The sequence below is a fragment of the Mus caroli genome, unplaced genomic scaffold (assembly GCF_978045245.1).
Source record: "Mus caroli unplaced genomic scaffold, Mus_caroli_1 scaffold_3, whole genome shotgun sequence".
Taxonomy (NCBI): domain Eukaryota; kingdom Metazoa; phylum Chordata; class Mammalia; order Rodentia; family Muridae; genus Mus; species Mus caroli.
In genome coordinates, this window is record NW_028227258.1 from 36,614,734 (window position 1) to 36,631,814 (window position 17,081).

At 39.0% G+C, this 17,081-nt stretch overlaps 1 protein-coding gene and 1 long non-coding RNA gene across 2 annotated transcripts in view; one reads left to right on the forward strand and one right to left on the reverse strand.

The window, feature by feature from the left end:
* The window catches only part of Prss12 (serine protease 12), a 55,228-nt gene that overhangs the window by 22,375 nt on the left and 15,772 nt on the right, over positions 1 to 17,081 (reverse strand). The window contains exons 2-5 of the mRNA XM_021158296.3: positions 15,588 to 15,738; positions 6,653 to 6,831; positions 5,158 to 5,299; positions 2,009 to 2,205 (exon numbers count right to left, since the gene is read on the reverse strand). Coding sequence (XP_021013955.1) covers positions 2,009 to 2,205; positions 5,158 to 5,299; positions 6,653 to 6,831; positions 15,588 to 15,738 — 669 coding nt within the window. The remainder of the gene's footprint in view (positions 1 to 2,008; positions 2,206 to 5,157; positions 5,300 to 6,652; positions 6,832 to 15,587; positions 15,739 to 17,081) is intronic.
* Positions 1,946 to 3,515, forward strand: LOC147005453 (uncharacterized). The gene is made up of 3 exons (XR_015046670.1): positions 1,946 to 2,046; positions 2,435 to 2,668; positions 3,240 to 3,515. It is a non-coding gene; the product is annotated as an uncharacterized LOC147005453 (long non-coding RNA).

Consider the following 17,081-nt stretch of genomic DNA (forward strand, 5'->3'; position numbering starts at 1 on the left):
AACTAAGAAACCGATTTCTCATAAATTAAGGTTCAAGTTGCATTAATGATAGAATGTCACATCTCTGTCTGCCATGATAGATAGGTAGACAGACAGACAGACAGATAGACACAGGCATACACAACATGGAGATCATGGAAGGTAGATGAATGGGGTCACTCAGGGTCTTCACTCTCCAGGATAGAAAAGTGCAGCCATGAAGCCACATCCCAGGTCTATACAATGGTGTCCCCATGGAAGAGAAGACAGACTTAGTTTAAAAAGAAAGATTATGCAAAAAAAGACACCAGGAGAAGACCTGGCATCTACAAGCCAAGGACAGGAACCAGGAGAGTCTGTATCCTTTTCAGTCCCTGCTTCTGAAGTCCCTGCCTCTGAAGTGGCCAACTTCACTAAGACCCTGGGTTTTAATGTCTTGCTTCCTGACTGTGAGATAATAAATATCGTATCTCCTGACTGTGAGATAATAAATATCATTTCTGTGTGACACCACTCCATCTGTGGACTTCACACCAACACAAGCAGATTGATACATGCACCTTTGGTTGCCTATTTACTGGAAGGGTCTTCTGGTTTCAGGAGAACAAACTAGTGAAAATTTAAGGGTAAAAATGATCAGAACAGCTAAAGAGGTGGAATCAGGGAGTTGATGATCAAAATATTACTTAATGCAGCTTAAAACAACATGCAGGATTAAGGTATTATGATTTGACATTTGTTAACTAAAAAGATTTGTTGGCAAGATGAACATATTTTATTTTTCTATACCCAAATCTACATCCCCTCCCCCCCAAAAAAAAAACAAAACATGTGGTGCTGTTTAAAGCCCTCACTGAGACTCTCATACTGTGGCAAAATAAGCTGTGAAGTCATTGGGGTGTGTCCTAATTCACTGTAACCTATGTCCTAATGAAGAGAGAGAGAGAGAAAAGACAATGTTTAGTTCTCCATCCTTCCTTGTCGTCTCCAGAATGATTCGACCTTTAGCTTAAATCCTTAGTCAGGATTACTTCATGAGACAGGAGAGAGAATCACATAGCAGAGTCAAAACCAGCAAATGCTTAAGTGACTGTGCTATGCACTTCTAACATTCAAACTGTGGCAAGTTTTAGCTATGTGTGAAACAGAACGTTTGAGGCTTTATATTTCTTATTAAAGTGTCTGAAATTTTACTCTTCTTCACAAAAGAAGGTTTAAAAGAACAGTGATTTCCCCAAAACAAAACTTAATCTGATGAAGTTTTTCAAGATTCTTAGTTTTCATCTTTTACACTTTTAAATCTTTGTTTAAATGTTAGGAGAATATACCTACATGGAATTAGATCTCCATGATCTATCGCAGTAGTTTTAAGAAAATTTCATCTATTCTATTTTTATTTAATTTACTTTTATGTATATTGAGTGTTTTGTTTGTAAAAAATGTCTGTGCATGCTTGGTTCCTACAGAGGCCAAAAGAGGGGCTGGGATCACCTGAGACTATACTCACTACTAGTGGGGAGCTGACATGTAACTTCTTAGAATTAAATATCAGACCTCAAGAAGAACAGCCAGTGCTCTTCACTGAGACAGCTCTCCAATCCTAAATTTGTATAGACTCTAAATAAAATGACAAACCATATTTTAGGTTTTAATGTTTGGGGGTGTGTGTGTGTGTGTGTGTGTGTGTGTGTGTGTGTGTGTGTAAATGTCTCTGGGACCCATTCTCAGGATCATAATTATGATTGTCAAGGTAGGTAGACAACCTCAGGGAGTTGGTTCTCTCCTTCTATCATAAAAACTCTTCCGATCAAATTATAAACATTTTTAAATTGAGCAATCTAGATTTTTAATGAAAAGCAAATCCAGATTTAGACATGAAATGGTAGTTGAGAATTCAAAAGGTTATTTTTCATGGAAAACAGACCTTTTCACAATAAAATCAAGGATGGAAAATGTTTCACATTCCAGACCACTGGTTGGAGGAGCAGAGTGGACATCTGTGACCTCAAGAGCAACATCTTGTCCTTACCTGGAGAAAGCCTATGTCCATCGCTGTCAGGATAGCAGGTGAGGCCCACATCTTCTCTATGGCTGCAGTCGTGCCTTCCCCACTGTCTCCTGGAACACTGAATGAAGCTGACTTCTTTTCCTGAGCAGCTGACGTCATCCAGCCATATGGGCCTGTTGCTGCCATCAAAATGGTTCACAGAGGACTGTTTGCCGTATCTGTGGCAATGAAATGAGTGCTGTTAGCAGAACTGCCATCCCAGGCATTGAGAGACCAGTAAAAACAACCTAATTTAGTATCGTGACTTCAGAGGATAAGAGTCTGACCTTTCTCAGGCCTTGGAGACTCAACTGTGCTTGCTTTGCTGTACATTTGAATTAACTTAAGGTCTTTTGGTTAACTTGATGAGTAACTAACCCATAACTCACTCTTGTGTTTTGACTACAGTTTAACCCACCAGCTTGAGAGCGTGCAAAGAGATAAACCTCAAATTCCTCACCATGGAATAGCTCTGTGAAGTAGAGAGAGAAGATGATGGTTTGGTTTGGGTCTCTGCTCGTCTGAGTTCATCAGCTTCCCTCAGGTTCTCCGGAGTCCTTCTCCAAGAGAGAGTCCCAATTCACTGCCTGCTCACAATTGGGACCCAATCCTGGATTAAAATTTGGCTGTTGTCCCAGCAAAGTAAGAATGACGAGTGTCTTTTCATAAGGTTATGTAAGTTTAATGCACAAAATTTTTTTATAAATGACACTGTGTGCCAACTGACTTTATTAAATTATATTATGCATTGCAATAAGTGATAAGTTATGCAGTAGCAAATATCTTTAAAATTGAAAAGTTGGCAGTTGGGTAACTGCATTTATTTTCACCCTTCTCTCAATATTTCTGTTTGTTTGTTTGTTTGTTTTGTTTTTTTAAGAATCATGGCAGGTATCACTAAACTTGAAGATCTTCAAAGTGCCTTCAAATCTCAGAGTCTGTGAAATTCACCTCTCAGTCAGAAATCTTGGGCCAGCCCCTCACCTCACTCTATACTTTTATTACTTCTCTACCAAGAACATATGACAAATTTTCCAGTTGCATGAATTTTCCTAATAGCTCTACTGTGCAGTCATTACATTTTTCTAACTTGATAAATCATTTAATAAGTTAAGGCAACAGTTTTAAATAGTTACTTTAAGGTCATTTGTCTAACTAATCCAGTTTTTGTTTTTTGTTTTGTTTTTTGTTTTGTTTTTTTGTTTTTTCACAGCAACCAATGAAGTTAAATTGCATACTGCCGTCACTCTTGACTTCAAGCATTCTGCCAATCAGCGTATTAACCTTATTTCTCTCTGTCTAATTCAGCCACGAAACATATAACAGGAAGTTGTTAGCCTGGGTCTGCATTTATACAACGAAACCAAGTTTACTCTTTCTCAATCCAAGTGAATCACCGCTTTCAGAACTTCCTCTGTAACTTAATGGTGGCGCACGCTCACCCTGACACACCACTGAGAACATTTTAAGTAACCCCAAGTCCAGATAGTTTATCTACGAAAGGAAATGGTATGGATCTCTAAAACTGAAGTATAAACTACATGTCAACTAAACTATAAAATATGGAGGAAAAACTTAAGTGTAAAATATAACTCCATATTTTATAGTTTAGTTGACATTTAGTTTATACTTCAATTTTTCACTGATTATTCACTAATTCACTAGTTGATTATTTTCACTAATGAGAAAAAAATGTAAAAATAAATTCCCACATCTGAGACTGAATTGTCAGCCTAACAGCCTCATCCATTACAACATGGCATAAGCTAAGAAGTTCTTATTAATTAAATGGTCATATGTATTTGGCAATTATACCCCTTGACCTAGTAAGTTCAACAACTGCTATCTGCCCAAAATTATAAACGTCAGTTAATTTGTACATTTGTATCTTCATGGTGGCATTATTTATGATTAAGCTGAAAGTTACTCTTACCCTAGAAAATTAGCCTGAATATAATTAAATCATGGTGTGAGAGTTTCCCCAAAGCATGTGACTCTGTACCATTATAAAACTAAGGCAAGTGTCTAGACAATCACAGATTTAATATACTGACTGATACAGAATGACACATGCAAAGTATGTGTAATTCTTACAAAATGTGTAAGAATGGGAAGTTTCTTTTTCAAACTTTCTTTTTAAAATACCAATTTAAACATAGCTCTAGCCAGCTTGGAAGCTGTGTAATTTACAGCTTTGTGGGTATTTGCTATATTTCAAGCTGACATTAAGTAATTTCACCAACTTTTAAAATAATCACATAGAAATATGAAACACGAGAATGAAGGGGCATCCATGGGCTTCATTTGAATATTTACCTCAAGGCCATTGTTTCCAGTTACTTAAATCAACTTAGATCTTTACAGTGGAATGTATTATGTATGTAATACTAATGACATACTGCCCTAAGTGTGCTACTCAGATTGCAAGTGGGCAAGGTCAAAGGCTAGTTCTAAAGGCCATCTCATGACAAGAGGGCTGTTCTTTTCCAACAAAAGTGTCAATTATCATCGTGTTCCAAGAAAGAACCATGTGACATCACAACATTCCTCAATGAAACTGCTGAAATTGTAGACACAATGATGTCAAAACTAATAACCTCTAGTAGTAAAAATACATCATAATAAAAGCGAGCATTCACAAAACTTCCCTGAATAGACAAAAGAGCACACCAGAAGTCACTCATAACTTCAACCAATTTGCTCAAGAAAAGAGAGGTTAGAAGGAAAGGTACATGAGATAAATGGCAAGAGATGGTTATGCACTATCTTTTAAAATGTCATGTTTTAATCATAATTCCATTTGTAGGTAGATAGGTGAGGTAGGTAGGTAGGTAGGTAGATAAGTAGGCAGATAGGTAGGTAGGTAGGTAGGTACGTAGGCAGGTCAGTTGCAATAGTAGGTAGATAGGTCAGTAGGTGGGCATTACTAATATGACAGGCAAATGATGACAAACTAATGAAGATGATGGTAACAGATGATAAGCAAATAGACAGATGACAGAAGACACACAGATAAGCATCTAGTAAGTCAGGCATATCTATTTTTAGAAATTAAAGATAAAAATTATGCAGCAATTCTGACTTTAAAGATGTGTTTTGGCATTCAACGTTCCCACACCAGTGAGTCTTACTTAAATCCCAGCAGTCGACAAGCCACGTATGTGTTCATCTCAGTCCAGCCATCATCACAGACTGTTCCCCATTGTCCCTTGTAGTATACCTCCAGTCGACCTTCATGGATACTTTTTCCTCCTGCCAGTCTGATGACACCATCTGTGATAGGAGATAAAAACACAGAGCAAACTAACTGAGAGAGAGAGAGAGAGAGAGAGAGAGAGAGAGAGAGAGAGAGAGGAGGGAGGGAGGGAGGGAGGGAGGGAGGGAGGGAGGGAGGGAGGGAGGGAGGGAGGGAGGGAGGGAAGAATGAATCTTTGTTTGGCCTGATGTGCCACTGTGTTCAGACCTCCCTCTGAGCTATTTGATAGCCTATCATTGCGCTCTACAATGAGGTTACTGTACTTTTTTTCTGAGGATTAACACATTTGTCCTTCTGATATTTGTAGGCTATTCTCCAAGTAGAAAATATATTCTGATGTAATTTCTAAGTACATATTTTTATTTTTCTATATTAAATCCTATCTAGGAAATTTCCCATAATTCCACTCCTCTCAAATCTAAACAACAGTGGTCATTTTCATTGAAACAGCAAAGTATATAGTGACGTAAGGTGGTATTTCAAATTTTTAAGTGCAAATCAAAATACTAAACTAGGAATGCAGGAAAAGTTACTCTGGGTAAAGAGTGATCTGTCTTCAGACACTCATGGGTGATAAAAGCACACCTTGCCTTTGCTCTTTTACTGATAATACAGATCTGAAATTTGAATCTTATTAACTCGATGAGTAATTATACACGGAGAATTCTACACAAAAGTTTGAGAGCAGAAAGCACAATATTTCATTCTCCAAAAAGGTAGACTTAAAAGCTACTTCTAGTATGTATAAATGAATTGTGTTGCTAATAAAAACAACAGCATAAATAAATAAAGAAGTATGAAATCAGCATTCCATGGATACTAATTCTTTTACTTTTCATGCTCGCGCGCACACACACACACACATACAAAAATAAAAATAATTTAAAGCATCCTCTTCTATGATACATGACCCATATGAACAGACACGCTGCAATGTGCATCAGTCTAAAATGTAATTACAAAGCTAGCTTGGTCTCTCCATCAGTTTTCTTTAATCAGCAATCACATCCACACTGTTGATCAGCAGCTACCAACACATCTGGGAAAGACTGCCTATGAGCTGAATGGATGGAAGATGTAATGCACTGACACCTAATGTCTGGTATGAATCACTGCACACTAATTTTGAGTGTTGGGTATTGCATATTAAAGCAACAAAGATTTGTTGGGCTTTAAATAGAAACATTTAGAAATAAGTGAGTGAAGAAATTATAATTTGAAATTTAAAAAAATGTGTTCTATTTTATCTTAAGTTTTGCTTAAGAGCATTATCTGTCTGCTTGTTAACAATATCTGAATTGAGAAAGAAAGCTAAGGCAATACCAGTCAGAAGGGCAGAAGGTAGCACATTTAGGAAGTGACACCCTTACCTGTTAGAGGAACACAAGACACTCCAGCATCTTCTTTATGGCCACAGTTATGTTCGCCCCAGGAGCTCTTTGGACATTGCTCAATTGACAGCTCGTTTCCAGTGCAGCGTACTTCATCCAACAATATTGGGCCAGATCCTTCCCCAAAATGTGCCTGATGCCATGCTTTGGCAATGCCACTGAACAGACATAAAAGCAGATGAATTATGAATTCAACAACGACAGGTACTTCCTCCCCGCCTCTGGCAAACACAGTGATTAAGCCCACTCCCTAGTCTTCACCAGAGGTTATTATTGAGGGTCTTTACTCTCTTTGGTCCACCACTACACGAGTTTAAAAATGGTTGGTATTCCTCAACCTTTACCCCCCTTTTGCATAACATAATAATATAACATAATCTCTGGGTTTTAAACAGTATAGTATCAACGACCCCAAAGAAACACCATATTTCCAAGCCTCGTACCAAAGGGCTGTTTATGACATAACATAAACACTATCTTAACAAGGTTTAAGTACATTATTAAGTCATTCTTGTTGCTGTACACCTATCCATACCATCTGTCTGTAGAAGTTTTTTATCATCTCAAAATAAAACTTTACCATTAAGTTTTTAACGGTGCTATTTAAACAGAAACTGCGGTGGATGATTTGAAGGCAAGCCAAGGGAACAGCTGGGACTGGAGAAGTCACGCTGGCCCAAGTCGTGGCCCCTCCATGCACACACTTTTTGGAGACAAGGTCTCAAACCATAACCTAGACTACTCTGAAACCATCTCTGTAGTCCAGGCTAGCCTTAAGCTTACAGTAATCATTCTGCCTCAGTCTCTGGAGGGCTGGATTGGAAGCAAAAGTAACCCTCTTTCTTTGCTAGTTGTTTTTTATGGTGATTATTCATCACAGCAACAACTTAAAACATGTGCTTTTACAAGAGAGAGAGTTTGCTGGAAGAAAGCAAAGGACGTGATTCAGGTGACACAGTGCTACCCAAGAGAATGAGCCCTGACTGGGCAACTGTGCAGGTCATGGGAAAGCCAGGCTGAGGGAAAGGCGAAGTAACCTCCTCCTTAGAGCTTTGTACCAAGAAAAGATATCAAGGAAAAAAATTCAGTCAGCACAGTTCACTGGCTACAATAGGCGAGAAGGAAACCAAAACACCAGGGGATGATGTAAAATTTGATCCCAAACTCCTAGCAGAAACAAAATTAAATCCAGATGGTATAACGATGGAAAGGGGGGGGTGGAGAGGAGTGGGGGTGTGGAATAAGTGTGTGTGTGACAGAGACAGAGAGACAGAGACAGGGGGTGGGGGGAAGAATAGTAAAAAGTTACCAAGTTAAAATAGTAGGAGTGTTGTTCTTATAACCTTGGATATAAGAGATGTATTTCTCAACAAGACAGGAAGCCCAGAAGGCAGGATATGAAGCTTAAAAAGGTTACATCTGAGTACATACAAATTGGAAACTACCACATAATCAGTCAGAGGAAAGCTGAACACTTTAGAACAAATATTTGCAATACATAACAGCAACCAAACCAATTCTTGGTAATTACCAAGGATAGGAATCTTACTAGATTTTATTGAATAAGAAAACAACCTATTTCAAAAGTAATAGGGTGACAGGATGGATTCAAGTGGGGAAAGAGTTACCTGTGGCCACTGACTACATGAGATGTTCTAGCTCCTAAGGGGTCAGATTCAAGGACAATAAAGCATTCTTACACGTCACATTTTTTTCACAAATTTAAAGGATTCATACTATCTGAATGCAAAACTTTGGCAAAGGCTTTCTATCTCCAAGGAAAAAGGTCACAAAGACCTGGGTCCCTGCTGCCTGGGAATGAGCCCTTACTCTGGGGCCGAACAACTTAACGCACTGCAATTTCTCAGATAAAAGGGGGAGCCCTGCTGCTTGCCTTTGGCCTGCCTCTCATCCTAGTACTAGGGAGTGGCAATTCCAAACCATGACCCGAGAGAAGTTAGCTTATGCCAAAGTATTTCTAAAGCACCAATGTGTATTTTATTTTCTGTCTTATCTATTTCCATATTTTCCACTGAAACAATATCATGTTAAAATATTTAATTAATATAATGGATCATGAAAACAGTAATAAACATGAGGGGGAAAGCACTGACCAGAAAAAACATGTCATGCAACATTAACTTAGTTTTCTACTTTAACATTTGCATTTATTAACATCAGGATAACATGTGCATGTTTATGCGTATATACACACACACACACACACACACACACACACACACACACACATACATAGACACATTCCTTCAGCTAGGATTTTCTATTGACCTGCTGCTGGTTTTCACGGGAAAAACAAAGAAATGTATGACTTCTCCTAAAGAGATCAGACAGTACTGAGGAAAGAGGCAAAACTTACAAGCTAGGACTTCAAAGAGTTCTATGTGAATTCAGTGAGCCATGTGTGCTCTGTCCTTCCCTTATGGAAATAATTTTCACACTAGCCTGCCAGTTTCATGCTGAAGCTCCGGGAGTTCACACCTTTCATGCCTTGACTACAGAGAAAGCTTATGGGAAACACTGCTCTGATATAATAATAATGCACTGGCTGGTTCTGTGCGAAGCCATTTGACCTTGGTGACAGCAAGTCCCAAGGAACACTGCCTAGTTTCATTCTGTGTCTGACCCTTATCCAATGTGTTCCGTTCACTAATCAAAGTGGATGGACTCGTTATAGATAGACGAGGCCAAATAAACACCACCATCTGACCCAAACTTGGCCACTACTTGAAGTAAACAAGGTAGGTAGGCCAGATAAGCATATATATTCTTTAGGTTATAAAGAACTGGCTCTTTAACTGCACATACCAGTTTGTGACACTTGCCCTCTGGCTATAGGAACTCATTTTACTGATCAGTGTACTGGGTCTATCTGGAAGGCAGTCCCCTCCATCACCAGTGACTCCCGATCTGCAATGACTCCTTATGACTTGCTTGGCACTGGCCTAAGAGCACTGTGCATATTAACTTATTTAATCTCTCTCCCTGCAACTTCATGAAGTTACAACATCAATTTTACAGATAAGAAAACTGAGGCTGACAGTTAAATCGCTTTCCCAGAATCCTACTATGTCTAAATGGCAGCTACCAATAGGCTCTGGACATCTAGTGTGTTAGAGCTTCCTGGGGTATTTTGAATTGAGGACATATGCTCTGTCTAACCCAGTCCAGCCAAAACACCACCAGTACCGGTTTTTTTCTTCTCTTTTTATTTCACATCTGTGTTTTAGCTCTGCCTTTTAACAGAGTACAACATGATTGAAAACAAAATCCTCTATTGATGGAGCCCCAAGTCAAGCCTGTTTCTCTCTAACAGGGCGGAATCAAGAACAAGGCTCCTAGTGGGCTTAACTTGCCCATCTGTTAGCAAACTTCCCTCTCCGGTTAATCAATTCCATATATCTAGAAAGTTTTCATTGTGAATTTTGTAAGATTTTTTTTAATGGACAGGAAAATTTTTTTAAAAGGAAAAAATTTAAAAAGCAACTTATACAAAATAATTTTTAGTCTAACTATTTAACAGGATTCTGTAGGAGCATTTTATGGCTCCTCTAAAGGGGGGGAAGCACTAATGGAAAGAAACATTTAAAATAATTGAATTTCTATGTAAATTATGGAACTTCAGCACAATGAAATGTGATGTCATGCTAAGCTGTGCTTTTAAAGCCATGAGGGAATGCTTTTAATATAAATTCACAGAAAGGAAGTTGAAAATGTCTCCACCTGAATTTCACTGAGTATATACACGTCCCCAGGTTATCTAATTTTATGGCATCTGCCTGTCTCCCTTTTTTCTCTTCATGGTCCTCACACTCTGAGTTAATGAAATTTAAGTATCTTAACTACGATAATTCCTTTTGCATTTAGAAAGCTTTCCAGCTACCAAAACACACAGAGGCTATTAAAATATGAGGGTCAAAATGACAGAATCTCACAAGGAAATTGTAACTAGCACTCCAGTGACGACGCTCCGTGCAGTTTCCCTTCGCTGGTTCAGCAAAGCAAGCAGAAGTGAGAGGAAATCTGCCTAAGAACAAAGTATGAATAAAGCATGAAACAACTATGCCTTCCGCCATCAACCAATGACCATAAAAACAATTTCACCCAAAGGTACTTAGACTTTCAATAAGCAAGCAGGGAGGAAGAAGATTTGCATAGTATTACTTGAATACAAGCTCTGAGGGAAGTATATAAGCCAGGGGAAAGAAAGGCGTGTGGACCGGATGGCTGGCCCAATGCGTCAAGAAAAGCTCTGTGAAGCTGGGTTGCTTGTTGACCACAGTTTTCGGGAGGACTTTGCAACTTGTCACAGCATCACCAGCCTTTAATGGTGAAACTGATAAGCAGTAGGAAGTGGAAGGTGATTAAGGGAAGACTGGGGGACACTGAGTTCTTCCCTCCTATTTCTCCTCACCTCCCATCCCTGAGGTAAGGAGCTTGTTTTAATGTGATGTTCTGTCTCATCACAGGCCCCAAAGAAAAGGGGCCAACCAACCAAAGAGTGAAGCCTCGGAAACCACTCCCAGATATGTGGGAGACTGAGGCAGGAGGATTACAAATTAAAGACTGACTGTCCTTGACTACAAAGTGAGTTCAAGGGCAGGCTGGGTAAGTTAGTTTCTTTCTCAAAATAAAAAGTCAAAAAAAAAAAACAAAAAACAAAAACCAAAACATCAAAAAAGTCAAAAAAAAAAAAAAACCAAAACATCAAAAAAACGAGAGAGACAAGAGATGAGGATTTGAGCTTAGTGACAGGACACTTGAATGTCAGGAGTCAGTCTTCAATCAAGAAAGCAATGAGCTAATCCTGAAGAGAGTAAGAGAGTAATGTAGTTACTTAACTACATTAGCATCGGCTTCCTAGTGAGTGTGCTTCTGTCTCCTTCCAGTTTCTAGACTATTTGTCAACAAGGTCTTTTTAGGAACTGTCTTAGTCAGGGTTTCTATTCCTGCACAAACATCATAACCAAGAAACAAGTTGGGGAGGAAAGGGTTTATTCAGCTTACACTTCCACACTGCTGTTCATCACCAAAGGAAGTCAGGACTGGAACTCAAGCAGGTCAGGAAGCAGGAACTGATACAGAGGCCATGGAGGGATGTTCCTTACTGGCTTGTCTCCCCTGGCTTGCCCAGCCTGCTCTCTTATAGAACCCAAGACTACCAGCCCAGAGATGGCACCACCCACAAGGGGCCTTTTCCCCTTGATCACTAATTGAGAAAATGCCTTACAGTTGGATCTCATGGAGGCATTTCCTCAACTGAAGCTCCTTTCTCTGTGATAACTCCAGCTGTGTCAAGTTGACACAAAACTAGGCAGTACAGGAACTTTTTTTTTTTTTAGAAACCATTTCTTTCTTTATTAAACATAACTTGCAAGTGACAAATATTACAAAGTTTTTTTTCTTTTAATCATTTCTCCAAAATTAACTTATTATTTAAATCTTTACTGCTGAAATGCTCAACAGCCTCAGAAACAGATGGGAGCATATGAAACCTTTCGAAAACCAGTTCCTATTGGTTTTAGTTTGTATTTTTATAATGAAAATACATTTTGTATTTCAAAAAGAGTGCCACACTACAACATGAACTTTTATCATCACTTGATAACTCCATGTATTTTTAACATTCCATATGTCATTTAAATTTAATATGCATTTTCTAAGTAACAAAATGTTGCCTTTCTATCTGCCTTGTGGTTTATAATAATCCTTATTGTAAATATTAAAATCACAAGGGGAATCCAAGAGATGCCCAAAACAACATAGGCTGTTTCTATTACTCTTGGTTGCCTCCCCGGTAAAACCATTTTACTGAAGAAACCACCCACTTTCGATAGAAGAGGTTGGGGAACTGAGCTGGAGCCAACATGGATGCCTCCGCAGGAGGACTATCTCTCAAAGCATCTGAAGGTGCTATGTAAGCTAATAATAGAAAAAAGCAATGAATACCCTGCCCAGACGGAGAGACCGCAATCGGCAGCCATGAACAGCACGGCAAAATATCCCTAAGGATGTAATCAATAGGTACTTATTTCTTGGGGATAATGAAAAATCATCTAATTGGACTTAAGATCTACTGAATAGGAAGGGCTTCAAGTCTGATAATGTATATCTAGCCAATTACCCATGACTTGTAAGGTCATCATGACCCCTAGAGAAAAAAACCTATTACTGCCACTTTCTAAACCAGTATAATTCCTAACTGCATTCTAAATCCTTACCCACAGATAAGTGTCCCACTGACCACTCATCAATGAAACTTCTCTTTACAGCAGATAAAGATAATTACAGAAATTCACAGCTGGAAGGATGCATAGACCAACCGACTGTGGGGTGCCTGACCTCAACTGATACCTCTACAGCATGGCTCCTATACCTAAGGCTCGGGGAACATCACAGAAGATGAGACAGAAAGATTTAAAGAGTCAGAGGACTGGAATGTCTGTTATGAGATCGTGTGTTCTAGATAGGGAAGCTATATCCAAGAAATCTCCATAATGTGAATGCCTGAAGAAGACCAGCACGATGATGTCATAGGTGGGCATGCCGATGTGGATGGGGGAAATCTTATAAGGCTCTATTCCTAGAAGAAGAGCTACAGGCAATTAAAAAATACAAGCTGCTAAGAAAAGAAGATCCGGTCTTCACCAGAGACAAACCCACTTGATCTGAAGTAATCAGCCCTAAACGCATATACATGTGAGCAGCACTAAATGGACCCACCAGGTTATAGTTTGTATATACATGTGTGTATATATGTTTATATGTAACAATAATAATTTTAAAAAGAGACCAGGAACTTGAGAGGGAACGTGGGGGCACAGGAGTTGGAATGGCAAAAGGAGGCACGGAAATGATGCAAATAGTGTACTCATGTATTAAAGCCTCAAAAACTTAAAAGTTTTAATTAATAAAAAGTCAATATAATGCCAGGAAGTGGTGGTATATGCCTTTAATCCCAGCCATTGGAAGGCAGAGACAGGTGGATCTCTGAGTTCAGGGCGAGCATGGTCTATAGAGTGAGTTCCAGGACAGTCAAGGCTACACGGAGAAGCCCTGTTTCAGGGAAAACAACAACAACATGCCATTGACATAGTCTTTAAAATACTGTTTTGGGTAAAGGCATAGGTTTCTTCATAGTCAAGTTGAAAATCACTTGGCACATGGTGAATATAAATAATTGACAGAGCAGTAAATACAGATTATACTAATTAGAGTGCTTTGAAAATTCAGAATCCAGAGATAGTTCTAAATAAAATGAAGAATGTCTGGGTAGAGAAATTGCATCTGGAACATCTCACCACCAAATGCTCAGCTTACTTTTAATGTTCAACATCTTTTAAACTAACACTCCCTTGTTAGATTGACCCTGACAGCTAAGATATCTTGTACAATTATTACATAACTAACAACTGTAAATTAGAAAGCATGTCATAGGAGAGCAAACTGTTAGGAAGAGCTATTTTGTAACAACGCCAAGGTAGGAGGACAGCAGGCTTGGAGAAGCCTGCAGGTGTTCATGCTGCCATGCTGTTATATCTCCAACAGCAACAGTTGCAAACATTAATAACACTGGCCTTGAAACTTATACCTAGACAAACAATAAAAATGATCTCCAAATTTCACAATTTGTTACGGTTCTATTAAAAAGAACTGACCAGCCCTATAGCTGACCCACCTAAAGAAAGTGATTATAGCAGCCAACTACACTGCTAGTGATTAAGGTCAAAGTCACTGTTTCAGGATTTCTTATGCTCCTTCGTTTCCCACACATGAACTACAAATCAGACGTTAAGTTACACAGAGAAAGTGAAGATGTCACTTGTATGTTCAATTTTAGTCTTGCCATTAGGGGATAAAACAAACAAATAAACAAAACAGAGGCAGTCTACAGCCGTGACACCGGGTAAAGAGTTAAGTTGGTAACCCTTCACCTGTGGTGACGCCTAAGCAGAATGCTAGCTCCGAGCTAATGGAGCCATTGTGGCTCATTTCCAATTTCAGGGCCTGGAAGAATGAAAGAAGCAAATACATGGCACTAACTCAGAAGATGGGACATTCTCTAGTATGTCTGTGCGAGAAGCCTGAGCAATGAAAACAGAAGAGACTGTCATAGGTGCTCAACGACTTCAGGGACATGATGTTCAGCTACACTAAATTATCTTGGACTAAATCCTCCTGTGGGCCAACCATCTGTACAAGACACTGTGTGAGTGGTGACAAACACTTGAATATGATGAGGAATTAGGATAATTATGATAATGATAATTCAATGTAAAATATTAACTTCTAAAATATCTCGTATAATCCCGGGTAAACTTTTAACTGTGTTAACCAATGTTAGAAAAGCATTATATTAGAAGCCAATGTTAGAAAAGAATAATCACAAGCCCGAAATGACTGTGGATGTTGGTTTTCACCCTGATGTTCTCATTAGACACTTCATTCCATTCTGTATATGGGAACCACTTCCTTTGTACGTGAATAAACATCCTTTGTTCTCAGAATATAACTAACAACAAAAAAAAGGAAGTGATCTTCTAAAGTTTAGATAATCTTTGGGAAAGTTAGATTTAAAGTAAGCTAACAATTAGTGTGGCATCCAATGACTTAGGGGAAAAAACAAATGCGGTAGACAATAGCAGCCTGCTTGTGAGTTATGTAAAGGCCACTCATGAAAGCAGTACAGGTCTTAGTTCAGACACAGGCAAGTTAGACCTACAGAATACATAAGCACTCTTCGGTGAGTTTATGGACAAGTACCAAATTCAAAAATAGTCTTTACTATTGGTTTAAGGAAATGTGCAATTTAAACATACGACACCTTCTTTGGTATATGGAAGTAACCACCAAAAATTAAGAAAATAAAATAAGTTAAAAGCAGCACAAAACTAGCCTGAGCCCCAGCTGCCTGCAGATGACTTCTGCGTCTGCATTGTCCCATTGGTCGTCACAGATGGTCCCCCACTGGCCAGCGTGGTACAGCTCCACTCGACCTTCATGCCCACTGTTCCCACCAACGAGGCGAATGACGGGCAACGCCGGGCCTGTGTGACACAAAGTTAAAGGCAGCTTCAAAGCCACGATTTTGTACTTTTCCATTATAGTACACATATTCCATTTTCTTCCATTCTCAGAAATAATATTAAGCTAAGCCAGTGGCATGCCCATACAAATGCATATCTAATAGATATTATGAGACTCTTGACCAATTAAAATACCCCAAATTGAATTACATTTAGAGAGCGAGCACCTTCGAGGAAATAATCCTAATTCATTTTTTTTTAATTCCAGAACTCAGAAAGGATACATGAATAACTTCCACTCATTTAAGACATAGTTAATTTTTATCACTAATTTTGTATTTAAATTAATTAACATTGAACTTACATTGAACAACTTCAATGTGTAATTATTAGCCATAGTTTTCACATCTCTAATGTATTTGTTTTCAACATGAAATTGCTTTTACATTAGTAGAAATCAATGCAAAGTGTAATCGACTTCATTGGCCACTATAGATTAAACCTCCAATTCACTTGGGTGCAGCTCAGTTCACACTCACATCAAGTGACCACATTCACTCAGTCTTGGTGACTTATAAATCTCTAAAATCCTCTGTTACTATTCTTGGCCCATACACTTGACCATGACATGTCTCCCACCTCTGCCCTCTCCCCCCCCCCCCCCCAAATCCTGCATTGGTTCCCATCTCAGAATCCTTATTTTTGCTGTCCCTCACCCTTGAAAGGAACATACTTGCAGGCATCCCCCTGTTTTTCATATGACCTGTCTCTCTCCATTAGGTTGTCAACTATCAACATTCCTTTCCCCTAGGAAGACTTGCCTGACTGTCTGAGCTAAATCAGTATCCTAACCAGTTCGAGGTGCAAGCTGTAATCTTAGCTCTCTAGAGGTAGAAGTAGGAGGACTGTCACAAGTTGAAGGCCAGAAAGCTCTCGATTGTAAGTTCTAGATCAACCAGGGCTACACAAAGAGATGCCATCTCAAAATAACAAAAATAAAAATGAATTTAAAAAAATCACAAAATGGCAGTCTGAGGCTCTCCCAGCTCCACCAACTAATTTGCCTCTTGGAGGTTTGTGTAATGGTGCAATGGGTTTCCCAGGGTGCCCTGGGAAAAAGTTTTTGAAAGCAGAAGAATTAGATGCCAGGAAGTTCAGGAGGCTGAAGGTTTGGCCCTGGCTGGGGAGAATGAAGGAAAAGATAGACTTGATCCGCTGAGGATAGCCTTAAAGACTGACTGAGTTGAGCCTAAGGTCAAGTTAGATGCATCCTTGAAGCAGCTGAGTATTATGGGGTTCACTGCTGCAGATCTGAAACCCCAGCATACTACTTAGTATCCACAGACACCTCTCTCTGACAGAGC